This window comes from Pecten maximus, chromosome 10, assembly GCF_902652985.1.
Source record: "Pecten maximus chromosome 10, xPecMax1.1, whole genome shotgun sequence".
Lineage (NCBI taxonomy): Eukaryota > Metazoa > Mollusca > Bivalvia > Pectinida > Pectinidae > Pecten > Pecten maximus.
In genome coordinates, this window is record NC_047024.1 from 25,523,968 (window position 1) to 25,542,528 (window position 18,561).

The 18,561-nt window shown below is 36.3% G+C and overlaps 1 protein-coding gene across 2 annotated transcripts in view; it reads right to left on the bottom strand.

Moving 5' to 3' along the window:
- The window catches only part of LOC117336821 (hepatocyte nuclear factor 6-like), a 36,030-nt gene extending 17,469 nt beyond the window's left edge, over window positions 1-18,561 (bottom strand). The window contains exons 1-2 of one of the 2 annotated variants that reach the window (XM_033897475.1): window positions 17,001-18,317; window positions 858-935 (exon numbers count right to left, since the gene is read on the bottom strand). In XM_033897475.1, the coding sequence (XP_033753366.1) occupies window positions 858-935; window positions 17,001-18,129 (1,207 nt within the window). In that variant the 5' untranslated portion in view covers window positions 18,130-18,317. Of the gene's footprint in view, window positions 1-857; window positions 936-17,000 lie in introns of both variants that reach the window. The other variant, XM_033897476.1, reaches the window with a different exon arrangement.

The following is an 18,561-nucleotide window of genomic DNA, read 5'->3' on the forward strand; positions in this document are numbered from 1 at the left end:
GAAAAGAACAAATACATGCAGTTCAAGAGTCGTCTATTTACAACATCAAACGAACCTGGTGACATTTGTCATATCACCATCTGTGTCAAACACACTGTGTCCCTGTTTCTATTTCAGTAAAATGATTGTCATGAAGACCTCATGAAGGTTTCAACTCATTTCAGCTCTATGAACACAGTATCACAAAACAGTCCTAGAATTAACTTGCAAAAACACTTCAACTGCTTCCCAGAAAAACAAAATTCACAATTTCTAAGAAATGATGTAAGTAACCTTTAATGTTTCCCTGAGAATCCATGTAAATGTAGGCCAAGAACTGTCACTTTACCGTGTAAAATTTCCGAGACAAAGACTATGGCAACCTACATCTGTACATGTCGTGTTTTTCCAGCAGGATGGCAGAGAAAACCAGCCTAAACCGACATTTCCCAAACCTGTATTACCATGCAAAGTTATTACAAAGAGCTGAAAATGTCACCATTTCATCATGTCGCTCTCAACAACTAAGAAAATTTGTTGCAGTATGCATGTTAATGCTTTCCTCTGGTAAATGCAAGGATGCGTATTTTATACATAATGTTCTTGACAAATGCCCCAAAAAAATTACTTCAGTTCTCAAAAAAAATTTCTGTCAAAACAAAAGATCAAAAGTTTTGTAAAGATGTTATGCTCATAAAAAAAAGTTTAAAAAAAGACTTTTCTGTTAAATAAAATGTTCAATTGTGCACAAAAAGATCTGTGATGAAATGGTGATGTTAACAGAGTGTTTTGCGAGAGACACACAACAGAAACGTCTATGACGGCTATGACATTAAGTATCGCTATGCGACGTGGTGGTATATATATATGTAGCCTACCTATGCTGGCTATAGGGTGCCCAAAGCTGCCTGCTGACACCGATTCCTCCTTAATGGACACCTCCCCGAATGACTTGCCTACAGAAAGAAAATTAAACATGATAGGATTTCTCTCAACAGAAATTTGACACAAAGTTTTGTTTTATTATATCAGATGGTTAAATTGTTAGGTAATATGCAGCTACAGGCTAATAAATTAATTGCCCTGCATTATGGTGGGTTAGTCATATTAGTTGGCTGAAATATAATGGAAAAATAGTGAAATTAATGAAGATATAGATATATAAAATAAATATGTCAATAGAGGCATAATAATAGTAATATATATACAGAATTTTTCCCTTTCTCGTACAAACTTTCGCATCCATTCCATAACATTGGTAATATCATTTCTAGATTTCAAAAACATTACACAAGAATTAGATGCGAAAATAAAATCTGTATCTGCATTTGATTTAAATTCAATAAATCTTCACAAACATAATTTTCATTAATATTTTGATGTTAAAATATTTTACCTGTAAAACAAATCAATAATATAACAAAACGATAAATGATTCATAACTTTGTAGGAATTATAAATCAACTTAAAATATAGCACTTTCAGACCATACACTCTCTACAGAAGGATATTCTCCCTAGAGTAGCAGATACAGTGAGAGGACAGAGATCTGGTTATTGTCACAGAAACTAGCTTATTACGGCATATATCAGGGTACGTATATATATATATTATATATCTGTATGTGTGGTAGGAAACAAATCATTGGACAATGAATAGTATAATTGGCCGTCAAGCTACCAGTGCCGATGCAATTAGATTTCACATATAACTAGTACCTATAGGGACTAGTCATTGCACAAAAGCTTACATCCATAATCAGATATTTTCGTATATATACCAAATTGTATATCGGTTCTACACAATAGTCCTGAATGAAACCATCACTTCCTCCACATTTTTATACTGAGAGATTAAATCTCCCTTTACTATAGAAATTATCCTGATCAATATTCAACACCAGGTACGTGTCTACAGTATTTCATGGTCTTCCTTTTTGTGTAGAAAATAAATTACCATACAACACTCTATATATCAATTTAGGCCAATTATTATTGTGACACGACAGCCTGGACACGTCACTAGGACCTAGTCGCTACCCCACAGGCCCAGGACAATGGAGCTGCAGAGGCTGACATGGTTAGCATGGCAACCCGTGCCTTCATCGTTTGCCTGAGTGGGGCCCTCCCCTATCCTACCTACACAGACAGCCTTGCCACAGAGCAGGCCTACCTGTATTTTATGACACAGCTTTCATATGCTTCAGCTGCTTGCTGAAACAGGTAACAACCAAAGCAGCTTTCTCGCCATGGAAACAGCAAGCTTAACTGACAGCCCCAAATAAATGGGAAAAAAAACGTATTCAAACAAACGTAGAGGCCTTTCATGCTCTTCCATGCATTGCAGTCAACACGGCACTCCAGCTTCCGTCCTTCCTGTCGTTGGTTTTTATAGTGCCCGAGTCCTCTCCTTACTTAATACAGCTTCAGCAATCACTCTAACTGCCTTTGTATGTGGGCAAAATTATACCATTTTATATGAAGAATAAAACATAACTAGAGTGGCATTCAATTTATGAATGTATGAATCACACAAAAGTGGGTTCACAGAGTTAGGAATCTAAGAGAAGTTCTCAAGGCCTTTGTGAGAATATAACTTTGTTGCGTCAGTGTGCTGGGTATACAGTGTAAAAACGACATGGGAAAACCGTACACTAGGACACAAAAGACAAGTTCATTTCAAAAGCACCTTTTATCCCATTATGAAATTTTAAATTGTCCAGACTGAAAAGAATTTTTGAAATACATAAACATCCATGTAAAATGGAATGAAAAAAATAAAACAGCGAATGATTACAATCTAAAAACATCTTTGCAAGGATAACAAAGAAAGGCTTATAATATGGAGTACAAGTTATAAAACATTGTAAACCAACTTTTCAAAATCCACACACAAAACGCAAACAGTGTATTAAATAACTTCAATATTCAAAATGGTGGACTATTTCTGGCAGGTTAAGTCTAGAACCTCTGAAGCACCAGCCTTACATGGAGAAGCTGAAATCCCTCAAGACTCGAGAGCAAATACAACAATACAGATTATCATTTGAGGAAGGGTTCTGTTTGTTATCAGCTACTGAATGCCAAGAAAGTCAACAGTAGTCTCCAGAAACAATAGAAACCCAGAAGGCTTCGTTCCCAGCCGTGGAAGCCTAATGCCGGACAGAACAAACCACTCATCCTACAGGCGGAGGAGCTTCCTCATAGGAGTCTTGCTTTCATCTATAAAGATACCACCGTGGCCAATGACGTTCCTATTCATTTGTGATAGCCAAACTTGCTGTTGATTAGCCGAGCATCTCCCAAGATTAACATGATTACATGTACAATGATAACAGCACTTTCTATTGACTCAAGCATTTTATATTACCTATCTGCCCTGCAGACCACAATAGAATCCCTTTAACACCGACTCTACATATCCACAATGAGAAAATACATAAACTTTTCAACTTGTAATATAACTAGGCATGTTTCTATAAGATGTAGATTTTTTTTATGAAAACACTACAGAAACATTCAAAGCTTTTTATACTGATAACACCGTTTGAGAACATTTCAGAAATTCATTTGTTATCTACAGGTAGTATCTTTGTAACATTCATTTTTTTTTAATTTTTACTTTAACTACTGACTAATGCATTTTTATCCTTAAATGACAAATGAAATAAATACACGAACAAGTATGTCCAGAAAGACAACTGACACTTTGAACAAAGACCAATTTTAAGAACCCATTTTCTTTGACACAATCGCCATGACAAGCTACACATACATAATTATCTTTATATATGCCAGTTTATTGGTAAAAAGTTTCAACATCTAGTAAAATGATGTAAAGACCTTGGAACCGAAACGCAAGTGAAACTGATACTACAGTAATATATTAGAACCGATAACCAAACAATGATATATTAAAGTACTCAGTCATAAAGCTTCAACATTTCAACATCCACTACTGCATATATATCGGGCTTTATGGACACATTTAAATCATAGCCAACCCTTTGTCTGGGGAACCATAGATAGAATTCACTGACAGTCAAAACAGTGGATACCTTTCAGACTAACCGGCTGGTTTTGTTTCAAGGTTTAGGTCATCGGATACCCCTCGATTTTTTTTTTCACAGAGTCATTGTACTGTACACTGCTGCCTGAGCATGTCCTTTCCAGGAAGGATTCCTATGTTCTGTCATGAGATATAAAAAAGCTGCTATGACGACTATTTTTTCTGTGGAAGCCAGCGAGGATCTGGAGAAGGTTTTGTAGTTTAATCAGGCCAGACGAGGGTCGAGCCGTAACTGACCCTGTCGACCGCCACAATCACAAACGTTTCCATTTTTTTCTTTCCAGATTTTGCAATTCCAACGTATGGAGATCAATGTTGGTATCATGTTGCCTTGTGATGAGACCAGTCAATGTTGTCTTGCAATCTGAACCACACATTTTTGCTGATCATCCACAGTTTTGTTAGCACAAATGAGATAATACCTATTGAAAAGCTGGAAAATTTGTACCAATTCATATGCTAATCATTCCCATTTTGGAACCATGTTCTGGCAACAAAAGGCCCAAGGAAACTCAATATTTGGTAAAATTACCAAATGGCTTATCTGTCAATTAGATGGAACCTGTCTAAATAAGTAACTATTGGTTTGTTGAAGCATCCCCACCAACTACAAGGAAATTCCATTTGTTGGCGAAAGGCTACATCTTTCAAATCTTGAACACAGTGTTGTTCTACAGACAGCATCAGCTGGGCTGGAATCGGCGCATGAGTAAGCAGGAGCCAAACGACGTTAGCCCCAAGGGGTCATCCTTTATGGGGGAGAGCGACAGCCTCGCCGGCCGGCAGTGATGCATGGCCCCTCGTGACACTGGGGTTACCCACCTAATATGTCCGCCAGACTGACAAGCCCTAAGAGATATTGCTGCCGAAAAGGGAGGTGGTGAAATCATTTTATGTTTTCCTTATATAAACTAATTCATAACTTATCTGATTAGCTGTCAATTTATTATTACTGGTGTCCTTCAAAAATTCTCCAAAAAAGTTACTAAGATACAGAACACTATGTAGAAGTACTTCCCTATTTGTGTACTTAGTAATAATGTACACTTAACTTTTCTTCACTTATCAACATAATGCTTAAACATAAGATAGATGAATATTTTCAATTAGTTTAAAATGAATAGTCTTCTCTGCTGATATCTATTCAACAATTTAGTTATAATAGCAACACTGTAATAATTATTGAACACCTTAAGAAGTTAGGAAACATACCAACTGACACAGAATTGAAAGTTTGCTCAATAATTGCCAGTAATGTATGTTTATACCTACATTTCATAAATATTGGCACCATATCTCAATGTACCCAACCATGGAAAGCAAATTATCAAATATTATTTTCCCCTTCAAAAATTCCCCCGGCATTTTAGGGGGTTTAATTCTATCAATGATGGGGCAGTTTAGCCAAACTTTCATGTTTCTTATAGACTGTTTAATAAATTTCAATTTTTCGATTATCAACCTGCTGACCCCCGTTATCACTGTGTTAATACCGTTTTCCTCCAGGGACACATCTTTCCTCACACAAGGAGTTTCAAGGGAATGAAAAGAGCACCTTGCTTGCAATATTTACCAAACAAATGTGTACACTGTTTAAAAGATACCACAAACTCTTTCCCACTTTGATCTATCCTGGGTTGTGGACAGTAAAAGATTACACTATTTCAACTTCTAATGTTTCTTTTTCATTTCAGGAATGTGCAAACATGCAAAAGTTTATTCTCTAAATTCTTAATGTTTACACAAGTATATAACATAGTATGCACGAACACAAGAAGAATATCAGCATGTTTTTTTCCCCAAACAAAACAAAATAGTACAATACAGATATATCAAACAAGATTTTTTTGTTTGAACAAACATCATCTATGATTGCATCTTTTTTCACAACAAGGAAGATGGGATAAAAAATTTTTTTTATCGGTGTGCGACTTCTTCCTAGTTTTGATCAAAATGTACTTTCAATCATTTGTCGATTACTCATCGCATGAACCAACACTGCTGCCAATGAAAATGTAACTGATAAATTATAATTGGAGGAAGAAAGCATCCAACATTTAATGGAACAAGTCTGCTCTGAATGATAGTAGATAGAAGACAACACTAAATACAATATCTAAATAGCATATCAATCCATCACAACAGATGAATTCTGGGCAAAAATAAATCCTATATGATTGGAAGGGGTGGTTGTCTATATATGTACCACACATGATGCTGGAGAGGAATTCAGTTAACCTTTATATGCTATCGCCGACTTTTATGTCATCAGCACCTAAACTTTTATTACAATTGCTGTGAGACAATGCCATTCATTTCCTACCAAGTCCACTCTATTGGTTTGTGCCAGTATATGCAGTAATTGCCCCTGGCCTTTGATACTCCAAGATGACAGACAATGAGGTTAGATTGGGGCTCCCGGGGGTTTCATTCAATAGAATTTGCCATAATCTTGTATGCCATTGCAAATATGCTTCACAACATACACAAGTCAAATTCTGTCGTTTTGGCAATCCCAGGAACAAAACAGATTCAATGTCCAATAGTTTCTATTAAATGTCCATTTTCATCATTTTAACTGTAAACAGGGCCAGAAAATGCTTATACAAGAATCAATAAATCATGTTCTCTATACAGTTTACCTATATAACACAGGGGTCATTTTTCTTTGCAGATCTAATACTTATAGTAACAGCCTTTCCCCAAAAACTCCTTACTAAACTTCAGTATTTCTGTCTTTTAAAACCCATGGCACCCTTTTTATTACTCATATTTAAAATTTAATGATTCTTGAACATCCAATTGACCAAACAGAACTGCTTAATATGTATAATTTCCAAAAACAATTAAAAAGATTTAAGAATGTATTTCTGAAAGATACTAAAAACGATTAAATTGTAGTATCAATTAGAAGTAAATAAATTCATATGGATATAATCACATAGCTTTATAAATGCTCCATTACCAAATATGATTAATTTATCATTACTTCTGAACTATCAATTATCTTCATCACTGATATTAATATTAAACATTTTAGCCCCCTCAGGGTACCCCAGGAAACCATATGCCTAGCCATCACCTGTTTGAAGGCAATTAAGTCCAGGATGATGTTGACACAGCTTTGGTAGGCAGTGTTGGGAGGGGGTGTCCTTTGTCTGTACCCTCCACTCAGATTCCCTACCTGTACCATTCTAACAGTACTACCTATAACCTAATTACTTTTACATTAATGGAAAATACTCGCAACAAAACCAAATAGCTCTTACATAGATATGTTGATGTCATAAAGCAATTTATCAATACAAATTTTCTGCTATATGGAAAACTAATTTTTGGTAGTTTGTTCAAAAATTTGTTACGATTTAATCATGTTTACTGTGTCCTAATAAATATCACAATTTTTCTACACCAATTCACAATATGACAACTCACAACACTCTTATTGTGAAAGCACAGTGATGAATCACGATAATCACATATTTCTGTTGTACAGAGGTGTTTGTAGTTGCTAAATGTGTAACAATGGCCCTACCACCCATACATACCATCTGTCTACACCTCAACTCAAATTATTAACATGACCGACCAAAATGACACCAAGCCTCTCTCCCACATGCACTTGTTACATATATGACCAGTGATGACGAAGTGATATCTAACAGTATATTTGTAGGGTCATTTTTCACGGGGGAGATTTGGTAGCCTTAACGGCGGGTGACAGGTACAGACATTAGCAGACATTAAATACCTGGTACAGGTAGTTGTACAGGTAACACAGGTGGCCAGATAGGAAACGCATTCCACTCCACAGTAACAAAGACTTCATACTGAGGACATGATCTACCTGTTTCCTGTTAGTATTAATCCATCTCTACATCACCTGATGTCTAGATAACCGTTATCCCCAACAAATCTTCCCATATGGCCATTTACATGATTGACAACCAGGCTCCTGTCTTCTCTCCTACTAATTTACCTGTATTATCCAGGTTTACAGCACAATACCCTCAAGTACCTTACATGTTTACCCACCGATAGGAAGGTATTTTCTAAGAAGCATTTGTTTTATCAGTACAAGCTAATTAAATCAAAACAAAACAACACAGCATTTACATCAAATATAACAACCGCAACCCGTGTGTACAATGTGCACAGAACTATGCTTGTGACCATATGGTTTGAAACCTAATAAGCAGTCAGTTTAATTTGGAAGAATTTCGTTATAAAGTGCTGGTTTAACTCCTGGCTCCCAAACATGATGATACTATGATAGAATTACTGAGGAGCAGGCATGTTCGACTGTCGCACAAATTGTTTAACAATGACGGAGAAAGAAAGAGGGAGCCTTCTTTTGGTGCTGAAAGAGAAGAAGCACATGTCAACCCTCATGGTCAGCTCTCCCTCCTTCCGCGACTTATTAACTATGGACAATTGCTATAACGTTGTGCTATGATGTAGCTCGAGGGAGAGATCGGGAAGTCGTAGTTGTGGCTGCCCTTGTTCACGCACACACACACCAAACACACACATACTCCAGTACTGGGAAGGGCAAACCTGATTAGCATGCAATGAGAGCAGGGCAGACAAAAAACGGTGGCTGTGAACCCAGATTAGTGTATGATGCATCGTTATTTTTTCGTAATTAGTAGAGCCAATAAATGGCTGAAATGCCAAAACCCATAATTACCCTTACTTTACTTAATCACATTAGTCCTTCCACATGCACAAAGTTAGCAAAATGCATCTTCATTTATGGAAGTGTCAGTGTCAAAACAAGCCCTTACTCACATTAGTATATGACTACCAATGCTTCCATCAACGAATTCAATTATAACTATAACTGAAAACATTACTTTGAATTGTTGAAAATAAAATTAGTTTCGTTGTTATATAATGTTAAAAACAGTGAATTAATTATCAACATCAGCTTACTGTAACCATTATCTGAGACGTTATTGCATAATTTTACTGCAAAACATAGATATTGTTTAAGATCTACAACTAATTTGTCTTCGACAATTCTACATCAGCCTTTTTTTACAGCCTAACATGCAGTATTAGGACTACCAGTACGACTATTTATTCGCTCTTTTATTGCCCCAAATGCCATGCAATGTACTGTCGGTGTACTTGTAAGCTTTGCACCTTATCCTCTAGTGGGGTATATAGGAGAACAGGGCTATCATGCTCTACGTATATATAATGCGGGTAATGCTGAAGTACGTTTGTCATTTTGGACAGGCATGGTAGAAAGAATCTTGAGGGTTAATATTATACTCAGTTCTTGTAAATATGGTGGTCATGACCTCAATAAGGTTTCAGATGCATTTTCTCATAATATCACAGCAAATTTAGCAGGAAGCATTGGAAGATATGTATATATTCAAAGGCATTTCTTCTCAAGAGTCTGGTGTCAATAAGGGTGTAAAGTATAAATTTACCCTGACACCCCTTCAATTCCACAGTGGATTCATCTAAAGTAGATCGACTGTGTTCTATAGAGGTAGGAGGGTGGCACTGCAATATTAGTAGTCTCTAGGGTTTAGCAGTTGGTATATATATAGTCTCATAAATATGTTGTATTGTTCATTCATGTATTAGTAGTGGTATAACCCATTCCTTAACAAGTAATGCATGGGGCATATACCTTGACCGATGCTGACCAAAGGTACATGGTCAGCCAATGGTCACTGATACTGACCAGCGTCCGGAACAACAAATAACTGAAAAGATAGCAAGAGGAAAATATCCCATTGAAATAATATTGAAACAAAAAAGTAAGAGAGAACAAAAAATGAAAATGTATAACAGAAAAAAACACAGTATTATAGGTAACATAACATTAAGTTTTCTATATCTCTTGTTGGAGCAGATCTGAAAGGAATGTATGTCTCTTTAAAGATATATCTTAAACTTTAAACTTAATGTACCAGGACTGCAATCAGCTGAAAACCTGAGACACAAGATACTGAAATAAGAAAAAATATTAAAACACAAACAAAATAACAATAGTTGTCATTCTAGGTCAATTAAGTCACATGTCACACACTTTCTTCAATTTCCCTTCCTGTTTTTTCTCACAGGTATCTTATTTACTAGGTAATATTAAAGAACACTAGAATGTCTTCTATGACATTTTTAGAAATATCCAGGCTTATTAGTGTGATTTTTAACTTGAAGTGTCACAATGTAGCTCTGAACATGTCATAATTTATAAGGAAGAATTTTTTAAGAAATTGCTAAGAGATTTTTTTTAAAAGAAATTGCTAAGAAATCTCAAATCAAATAGCAAGGTTAATAAAATGAAGTTTTCTTGTACTCTAAAACTTCTCTGTTTTTACTGTTCAATGTTGCTCTGTTACATTGTGAACAGATTTGAACTTCAGTTCCTCTACAAAATAACTGTAAATGAGCTAGCAGTGTGGTGTGAAAGTGAAAGTGTTATCAAGAGGAACCACCTTAATCTTTTATTATAGTGTAACAATGGCCTTTAACCTGAGGTACACCCAACAGGCCTGAAAGCTTCTGATAGTGTGTTATGGGTTAATTACATCACTGAGTCTATAGGGAACTCCAAGCCTCAGATGGCCTGGTCACAGATGGGTGTTTGCGACAGCTGGCAGATGGCGCCACACCTAAAACAATGTCCGGGTACATAGCTGGCCGAAACAATAAAGGCCGCCTGACAAAGTCAAATGACATTTAGCACTGGACAACTGTTTGGTCTTTACTGTGGTCAGCATTGTCTAGGGATCTATTCATGGCCTACATAGACTGCTGATTAAACAAGATTACATCTGTGACTGTCAACCCATGTATACTGTAATATATACAGTTACATCTGCTCAACAAAGACAGCCTCTCTCTGAGTGACACTGGGCTCTGACCAAATGGACAACAGTGCATAGCCATCAGTTTGGACAGTTCAAACTCATCTCTCCAATGGGGATTGGCCAGTTTCATTTCCAAGTAATGACCTATTATATTAACTGTTTCATCCTTCCAACATAGCCATCATCACCATAGCAACATGCATAGAAATTGAACTCGAGATGTGACTGATGCTTGTCTATTTATAACAGACAATTTATTTTCTGGTGTTTTGAATTCATACCATCTTTTAAAACAACTACCTTCATGAAATCAAAACACATGATTCAGCAAAAAAATTGTTTTTTTTTTTTTTTTTTAGTTTTTTGCCTATAGATATTAATTAAAATGTAGAAGTTGTACATGTATTTTTCATTTATCTTTTTTTAAACTTTAAAAAGTTTAATATTTTGCAAATTAACTTACATTCACAGGGTTAAAAAAATCAATTAAGAGAAAGTGATTGAAATTCTTATTCCATCAAGCTTTTGGAAAGGTGCCATGATACAATGTTCCCAATTACCACTTTCTATGAAAACTATGGTAGAATTTAGCCAGATGGCATCGCAAATTCCATAACATTTGGTTCCCTGGCGTAGTATCTGCTTGTTTGTAAAAGATATGGCCCCTCTGCGGAGAAAAATCAATATCCTGTATTGATGGACGACTGGAAATAGTACAATTATCAATAAATCAATAAAACAATAATTGTTATTTCAATTGAGATAAAATAATGGTGTACAAGTCAATTATCACAGTGTTTGGGAAGATAAATTGTGAGCTAGGCAAAGCTTGGTGTTTAGAGCGGGTAGTGCCTCGGCTAAGGAAACTGATCTAGTCTACTGCCAAGGAGATCTAGATGCAGTGCTGCAACCAACTGTTTCTTTTTTTTACCATAACACAGATTTATAATTTTGCTCTGAGGTTTCTCTATTTAAAGCTATTGCATTTCCTATTTATCTCTCTCTTGTAAGTTTCTACTTTAAATCAGCACAATACTAGCAGCAAACGTTCCCTATTGTAAATTTCAAAATAGTAAAGCTTAATGTGACCCTAGGCACCTTTTAATAGCTACAGTACAGTTTGATTAGAAGCTTTCATTTATTTTACTGGCAAAAAATCTTTTCATTCCTTTCAAAATCCTTTGTTCTAAGATAAGTCTGACCACAGTACGTGAATTATGATGACCTGGAGATGACTGATCGAAAAGTATCACCTCCTCGACTACCTGGCAAGGGAAATTTTACACAGATTACAATTCCTCTGCCACTTGGATACTACCAAGCTTTGCATAGTAAAATCTACCAGGCTGTAACCATATGGTTTCATGAGGAAGTCGGAGGATTAAGGATTTCTAGGTTGGTGTAGTGACAATGTTTCATTTACGGTGGTTTGTTAATATTAAAATCTGCTGTATATTTGAGGACCAGCTGGGGCAGCTTATGCCAGTGTTGACACTGTTGTTATTGTAGGGACAAGCCCCGGCAGAACTAGAAAATTTATACATGTATGTGATAACACAATATGAGACTTTTCTAGGTCTCTATTGGGTTATGGCCTTGCTTTGAAGTGGCCTATATATTTGTCACACTTGTATGTGGCGCGGTACCTAAAAAGGTAAAATCCTTTTAGTATATGTCACCTTATTTTTCTTTCTTAGAACCTAGTTAGGGTTAATTTGACCGACTAACTAATAGCTAGAGTAAAAGCATGGAGAGATTCTACTGATGTGTCAGCCCAATCTACATTAATGATAAAACCCAAATATACTTATCAATCTGGTATCTGTCTGAAGTGATTTCCCTCACTTATTCTGATTACTTATCACACGTTACACAGATAGACCTGACCAAGCTGTCAACATGTGATTACTGACACGGCTAATGGCAGGTTGTCAAATAAAACAGTCTCATTTACCAACGATCCTATCCAACTTCTCATCAAATTTAATTTTTCTTGCAACCAAGCAACTTTTTAGCACTTTACTTTGTTTTTGTTTTAATTAATTTCCATATATGGTGTGAATATTTTAAAAAAGCTGTTAATATCTAAACAATTTATTTTTTATCAAAATCAGTCAACATCATACAGTATGGCACGACAGCTGAAGGAGCAAATGTTACCACTCACATGTAAATGTATATTGGACACAATTTGTATAATTTATAAGCTTTATTGTGTACCTGCCACATATAAATATTAAATGGTATTGTTACTCCCCTCCCTACTGTGCCATTATTATGAATGTTTCAATGGTAAACTGAAGATCCTGGCCTGTAGTTGACTCAGCTTGTTTTCAGTCCATTATATAAAACCTCTAACATCCCCAGCTACCATACTTAGCAATCATTTTTAAACTTTTAACAAGAGGAAATTATGCACACATTAATCTTTCAAACATAAAAGTTTATATATTTTAAACAAAATCTCTTCAGCTATTCTCTAAAGTCAATTAATTGCATATTTCAAAATCATAAATTAAAAGTGTTACATGTTTCGTTAATAATTTGTACAGTCCCAAATTTGGGTAAACATTCTTGCTTCCACCTCCAAAACAGGGAGGGTTGGCAAATATGTGATACTCCTGTCCTCATGTGCTGTAAACAACAATGGCGGCCCAGGATAAGGGGAGCTGGATGAATTATGCATGATGCCTGAGTATGATATTAATGTAATTGGCAAAGGATCCGCTCCATTTGGCTGAGATTCTGGGCATGTGGCATGTGTACCTGAATGACTACTATATCCCACTGCTTCAGTTCCCACAGGCCATGAATCTGACACTGAGAACAATGGCTCTAGTATTATATATATTTCATATCCTTGATGACTAGGTCACACAATACAAAGCACACACACATTTTACATGTGCATTTATTCGTTTTACATCAATACATAATTAGCAGTAATTCTAGTATTAACTATAACAGACGAAAAGTACAGGTATCAGGTCACAGTTTCTGCGATTGGAACATTTTAAAATGAAATCAACTGAATGTACCAATTTGATTTATATTTTCAATTGTTAATAATCACTTTCTTTAAATGTAATTCTTAGAACCAAAGCCTGACAATTTCAACATTCACCATTTACATTTTGAATTTTATTAAATCTTTAATTTAGATATTTTTTCCATTATCATTTCAGTGATTAGGAAAGCAGCATTAAAGGCTATTTCAACAGACCAATCCAGTAAATCTAAACCTTTTTCTTTAGTATTTTAGGACTTCTTATACTTTGAATGCACATATGATCCATTGCTACCATCCTTATTTTATTTAGTAAATAACCAGCATCTGTTTCCCCAAATAATTATATAAATCCAAATGTGTGGCTATTTATTACATCATATAAAATTAGCTCGCAGCTGAGCAATGGTGTTACCGTGTACAAGGCATGTCAAAATTTGACATTGACAAATAAAAAGCGAACAGGAGTTCCAGTGAAGATGGAGGCTGAGTGGCACATAACCCTGTGTCTGTGGCTGGTTGAGTGGGGCAGGAGGCAGCTGCAGTAACTGCATCAGCGTAGCATAGTTGTGTGGCGTGTGTTCACATGTAACATTTCCTAGAAATTTTATCAGGAAACAGTTGTCTACATTGGTAAAGCATGAGCGATTTGCCTTCAGCTTCTAAGATTTGCCTCCATGGGGATGATTTTAAGAAAGGAAATAGAAGCAGCCACAAAATTTCATCAGAATCAAATTCAAAACCTGTCAGAAAAATAAGAAATTCTCCCTTCTTTTCAGAAATTGGTGTACAAAGAATGCTCAATTGAATTTGAACATGTCAGAAAAATAAATATCCATTATTTATCGAAAGAAAATGCATGTACGCATACAACAGGTTCTAAGACCCACAAAATAGGAAATTTTTACAGGTTATATATTTTTTTTCCAGAAACCGAGTTTAAACGAAATCAAACAAAAGGCTAGTAACTAAAAGAGACATGCAATATTATCTGCCAGCCTAAGGATGGTGGAGAAAATTGATATCAAAATAGCTGATTAACTACACCGAAAGCAGGAAAATGCATCATGCCATCAAGTTGTATGGAAAAGCAAAATGATTGAGAACTCAGGACTGAAATTCCCCTGTGATGGTGGAAAACAGTTTGATAAGAGGTGAATTGACAAGATTGTGTTCCAAAGCTCTGTTGACCCAAGGCTTCAGAAGCTGGCAGTGATGAGAATCCACTGATGCAGCACTGTAGTCAAGAAAAGTATGACCTCTGGGGCATTTGGTCAGAAACAGTCATTCCAATTACTGCCGTACAAACTTATTACACAGCCTGCCGTATTATAATATGTCACTTTGAATTCTTCTACTGCTCCTATTTCCCTGCCCAAATTACTTTCATGGAACTGACGTGTGTGTATGCATTGGACAAAGAAATAACCTAAACATTGGACACAAACATTTACTTGTAAATAGTTGTCTCTTTTATTCGTACAACTACATATACTGAAATATATAAAGGGACTGCTGGTAGTCTTAAAAAAATTAAAAGGGACCAAAAAAAATAGGAGAGTAAAAATATGATTTATCTGCTAACTGGCTAAGTGTATGTTTAGATAGAGGTGTTGATATCATGGATGAGCAAGCAGGTCCACTATCACTCCTGATAGTCAGTCAATTTTATCGAGAACAATAAGGGCAGATGGTAGGTAATTGAATGGAGATAATATGCTAGCTAGGTGCTTGTGAATGTCAGGTGTGCTATTTCGCCAGAAGGCTGTCACCCTACCCCGTCTTAGTTCTAGCAGCCTATACCTACATCTGCCATCACACCCGTACAACTATACATCTGTTAATGACTGTAATCACCGACTCATGACCCTTCATTGTAATGTTAAAATCAGTTAGTCAGAGAATCTTGTCAGCCTACTCTATATACCTATTTACACAAAAATATGTAAAGTAATCATCTGATACCACTTAAGATATTTCCAACAATTATCTATACTCAAAATAAGAACATGTATTTTTCAACTAATTTCATAATGGCCTATTGGCAAATTAAAATTTAAGATTACTGCAGCACAAGATGTTTGTGGTCTCCTGCAGGTGAATTTGCAACCACCTGCTCTAAGCCATGTGTAAGTTTGAACATCCAACATGAATTTGAGCTTTATATGAAAGGAAAATCACAAATCATCTTTGCTCTTTTGTCATAAAAGAAATTAAACTTTAGATAAAACGTTTGAAGAAGATTCATAATAAATGATTGAATACTTTTTTCTAATTAACTATTTGAAATTAAAGGACACAAAGTTTTTAATTGTTTGTAAGCCAAGAACAGTGGAAGTTTGTAAACTGTAAGTCTTTTTTTGGATAGCAGTTATATTAGCATTACATGTCTAACTGTTCCAACTGACTTATCAATGAAATATCTGAAACTTAGAAATCTTATTTCTGGCTTCTATTTGAAGGCAGTTGCAATTCACCTTTGATGTCATTGAAATATTTTTGAAATAAATCAAATATATTTCATTAATTTTTATCTGAAAACAACAGAATAAATGACAAATTAGCAATACGCAGGCTTAGAATGAAACCATGAAAGTGAGTAATATAGAAAAAAATAATGAAATAATTAAGCATCAAATTAAATCTGGATCTATATTTAAAAGCTGAAACGTAAAAGAACAAATTAGCAAAGTAAAAAGATATGATGTTGTACTAATAATGTACAATGCTAGAATGACATAGATACTTTATGTATCGTAATGGTACAGCAGTTTGTCGATTAATTCTACACGTCTGTGTGCTTGGCAAATCTGATCAATTTCTTTGGCCATAACTGCGAATCAGCATTGACAATTGACAATATCATTTGAAATGCTTTTATCAATGAAAGTGACGTTCAATTGTTCAATAAATGGTTTGTCAATATACTACGACAGATACTACACAATCCTGACTGCACGTGGTTTGTGCTGCCAGACCAGACTCTCAGAGTATGGATTTCTACAAAAGGAGGAGAAAATGAAGGATGCTGTACTTGTATGACTATGGTAAATTCTACAACTAATGTGCTGCTTCTTCTATTCTACCCTCAATATTCTCAAAAATTTTACCTGCAAGGCGCAATGCAGACATTCTCTGAAATTCTGGTTCTTGAAGCCATTTCCACATTCTGCGGAATGTTTCCCTTCCAGACTTCAATTTGCTCCATGGTTTTGGATTTCGCAAAAGATCGCTTAATGTTCCCTGACTTCTACATAAAACTCTCTGAGCGAAAACTGCCTGTGGTATACTATAACGTTTAAGTTCGCTACTGATTCTCTGTGCCAGTTCCTTTGTGTTTATTTCCTCAATTTCTTTATTGCTCTGAGAATCCATTGGACCGACTGACTGACCCCTCTGGGGGCTGGAACTTTGACTATTTGGTGAAGCATCAGGTGTAACTGTGTGGTTCCCATGCAATCCATTGAGTGTTGACATCATGACAGGATTTGGGGAACTGAGTCGCGTAGGTGGCGGAGCCAGATTTCGATATGTTTCATATGTATTTGGTGATAATCCTGTAGGAGACTTATGATCGGACTTTGGTGAAGGCAGTCCATTTTGACTTACACCAAGACTCACATTCACATTATAACCGTAAGGTCCAACACTTTGTGAATATCCATTTGTTGTCATCATTGTCATAGGGCTTGTGGCCAAACTTGGGCCCATGTTGGAGATGTTCATCCCCATCCCCATCATTTTATCATATCTGTAAGCAGTGTTCATATCCATTCCAAGTCCATTGTTCATAAGTGTAAAGCCATTTCCACTCACATTAGAAGCCTGGATCTGGTTGAACTTTTCTGACACTGTAGAAATTGGGGGTAGTGGTTGTAACGGAGTGAGGGTAGCGTAGCTGTTGGGGCTGTAGTTTGGGCTCATCCTCCCGTTCAGAGTCTGGTATGTGACGTCCCCCATTTGGGAACGGAATTCCGTACTGTCGATCATACTGGCCACCGTAACCGGAATGGCCTCGGTTCTTGAGATGTCGATAGATGGTGACAACTCGGCCTCGGGGCTGGACACTGCACTGACACTGGGTACTGCTGGGAAGTCAGTCTCGGACTGAGTGGTATCGCGTGAGGACTGTTGACTTGCTGTGTCTACTACACTGCCTCCTCCGACACTCAATGGTGTGGTGACGGACGAATCGTTAAGTTGTTGATCCGGCAGCTCGCCCATGTTTTCCATCGTCATTCCAACAATCAACAAACGATCGAACAACAAAGAATGATAAACTGTCAGTTATAGTAACCTTTGGTAGCGGTTTGCTGGTTGGTTAGTCGATATTCGGGGGCTATTACGTACGCCTGGGAACAAGCAAGCTGTGCCTTAGTTCAACCTCCATGTTTGGACAGCTGTGACCTGCGCATTACAATATTGCGCATGGTTCATTATTATGGGCATGCGCTCTTCGATTCCGCGAAGAAGTTGTGTACAACAATCTGAGCAGAGTTGATTTGACTGTTGCGGAATAAAGGTCGCCCAAAGCTCTTGGGACAATCGTTGTGATTTTTAATCTCTCATCTTATTAAAGCACATTATACTTGTATCAGCAACGGAATCGCTAATCTAAATTGATAGGTGATTGTTACATTTCTTTTCCATTACGGAATATATTTTGGATAA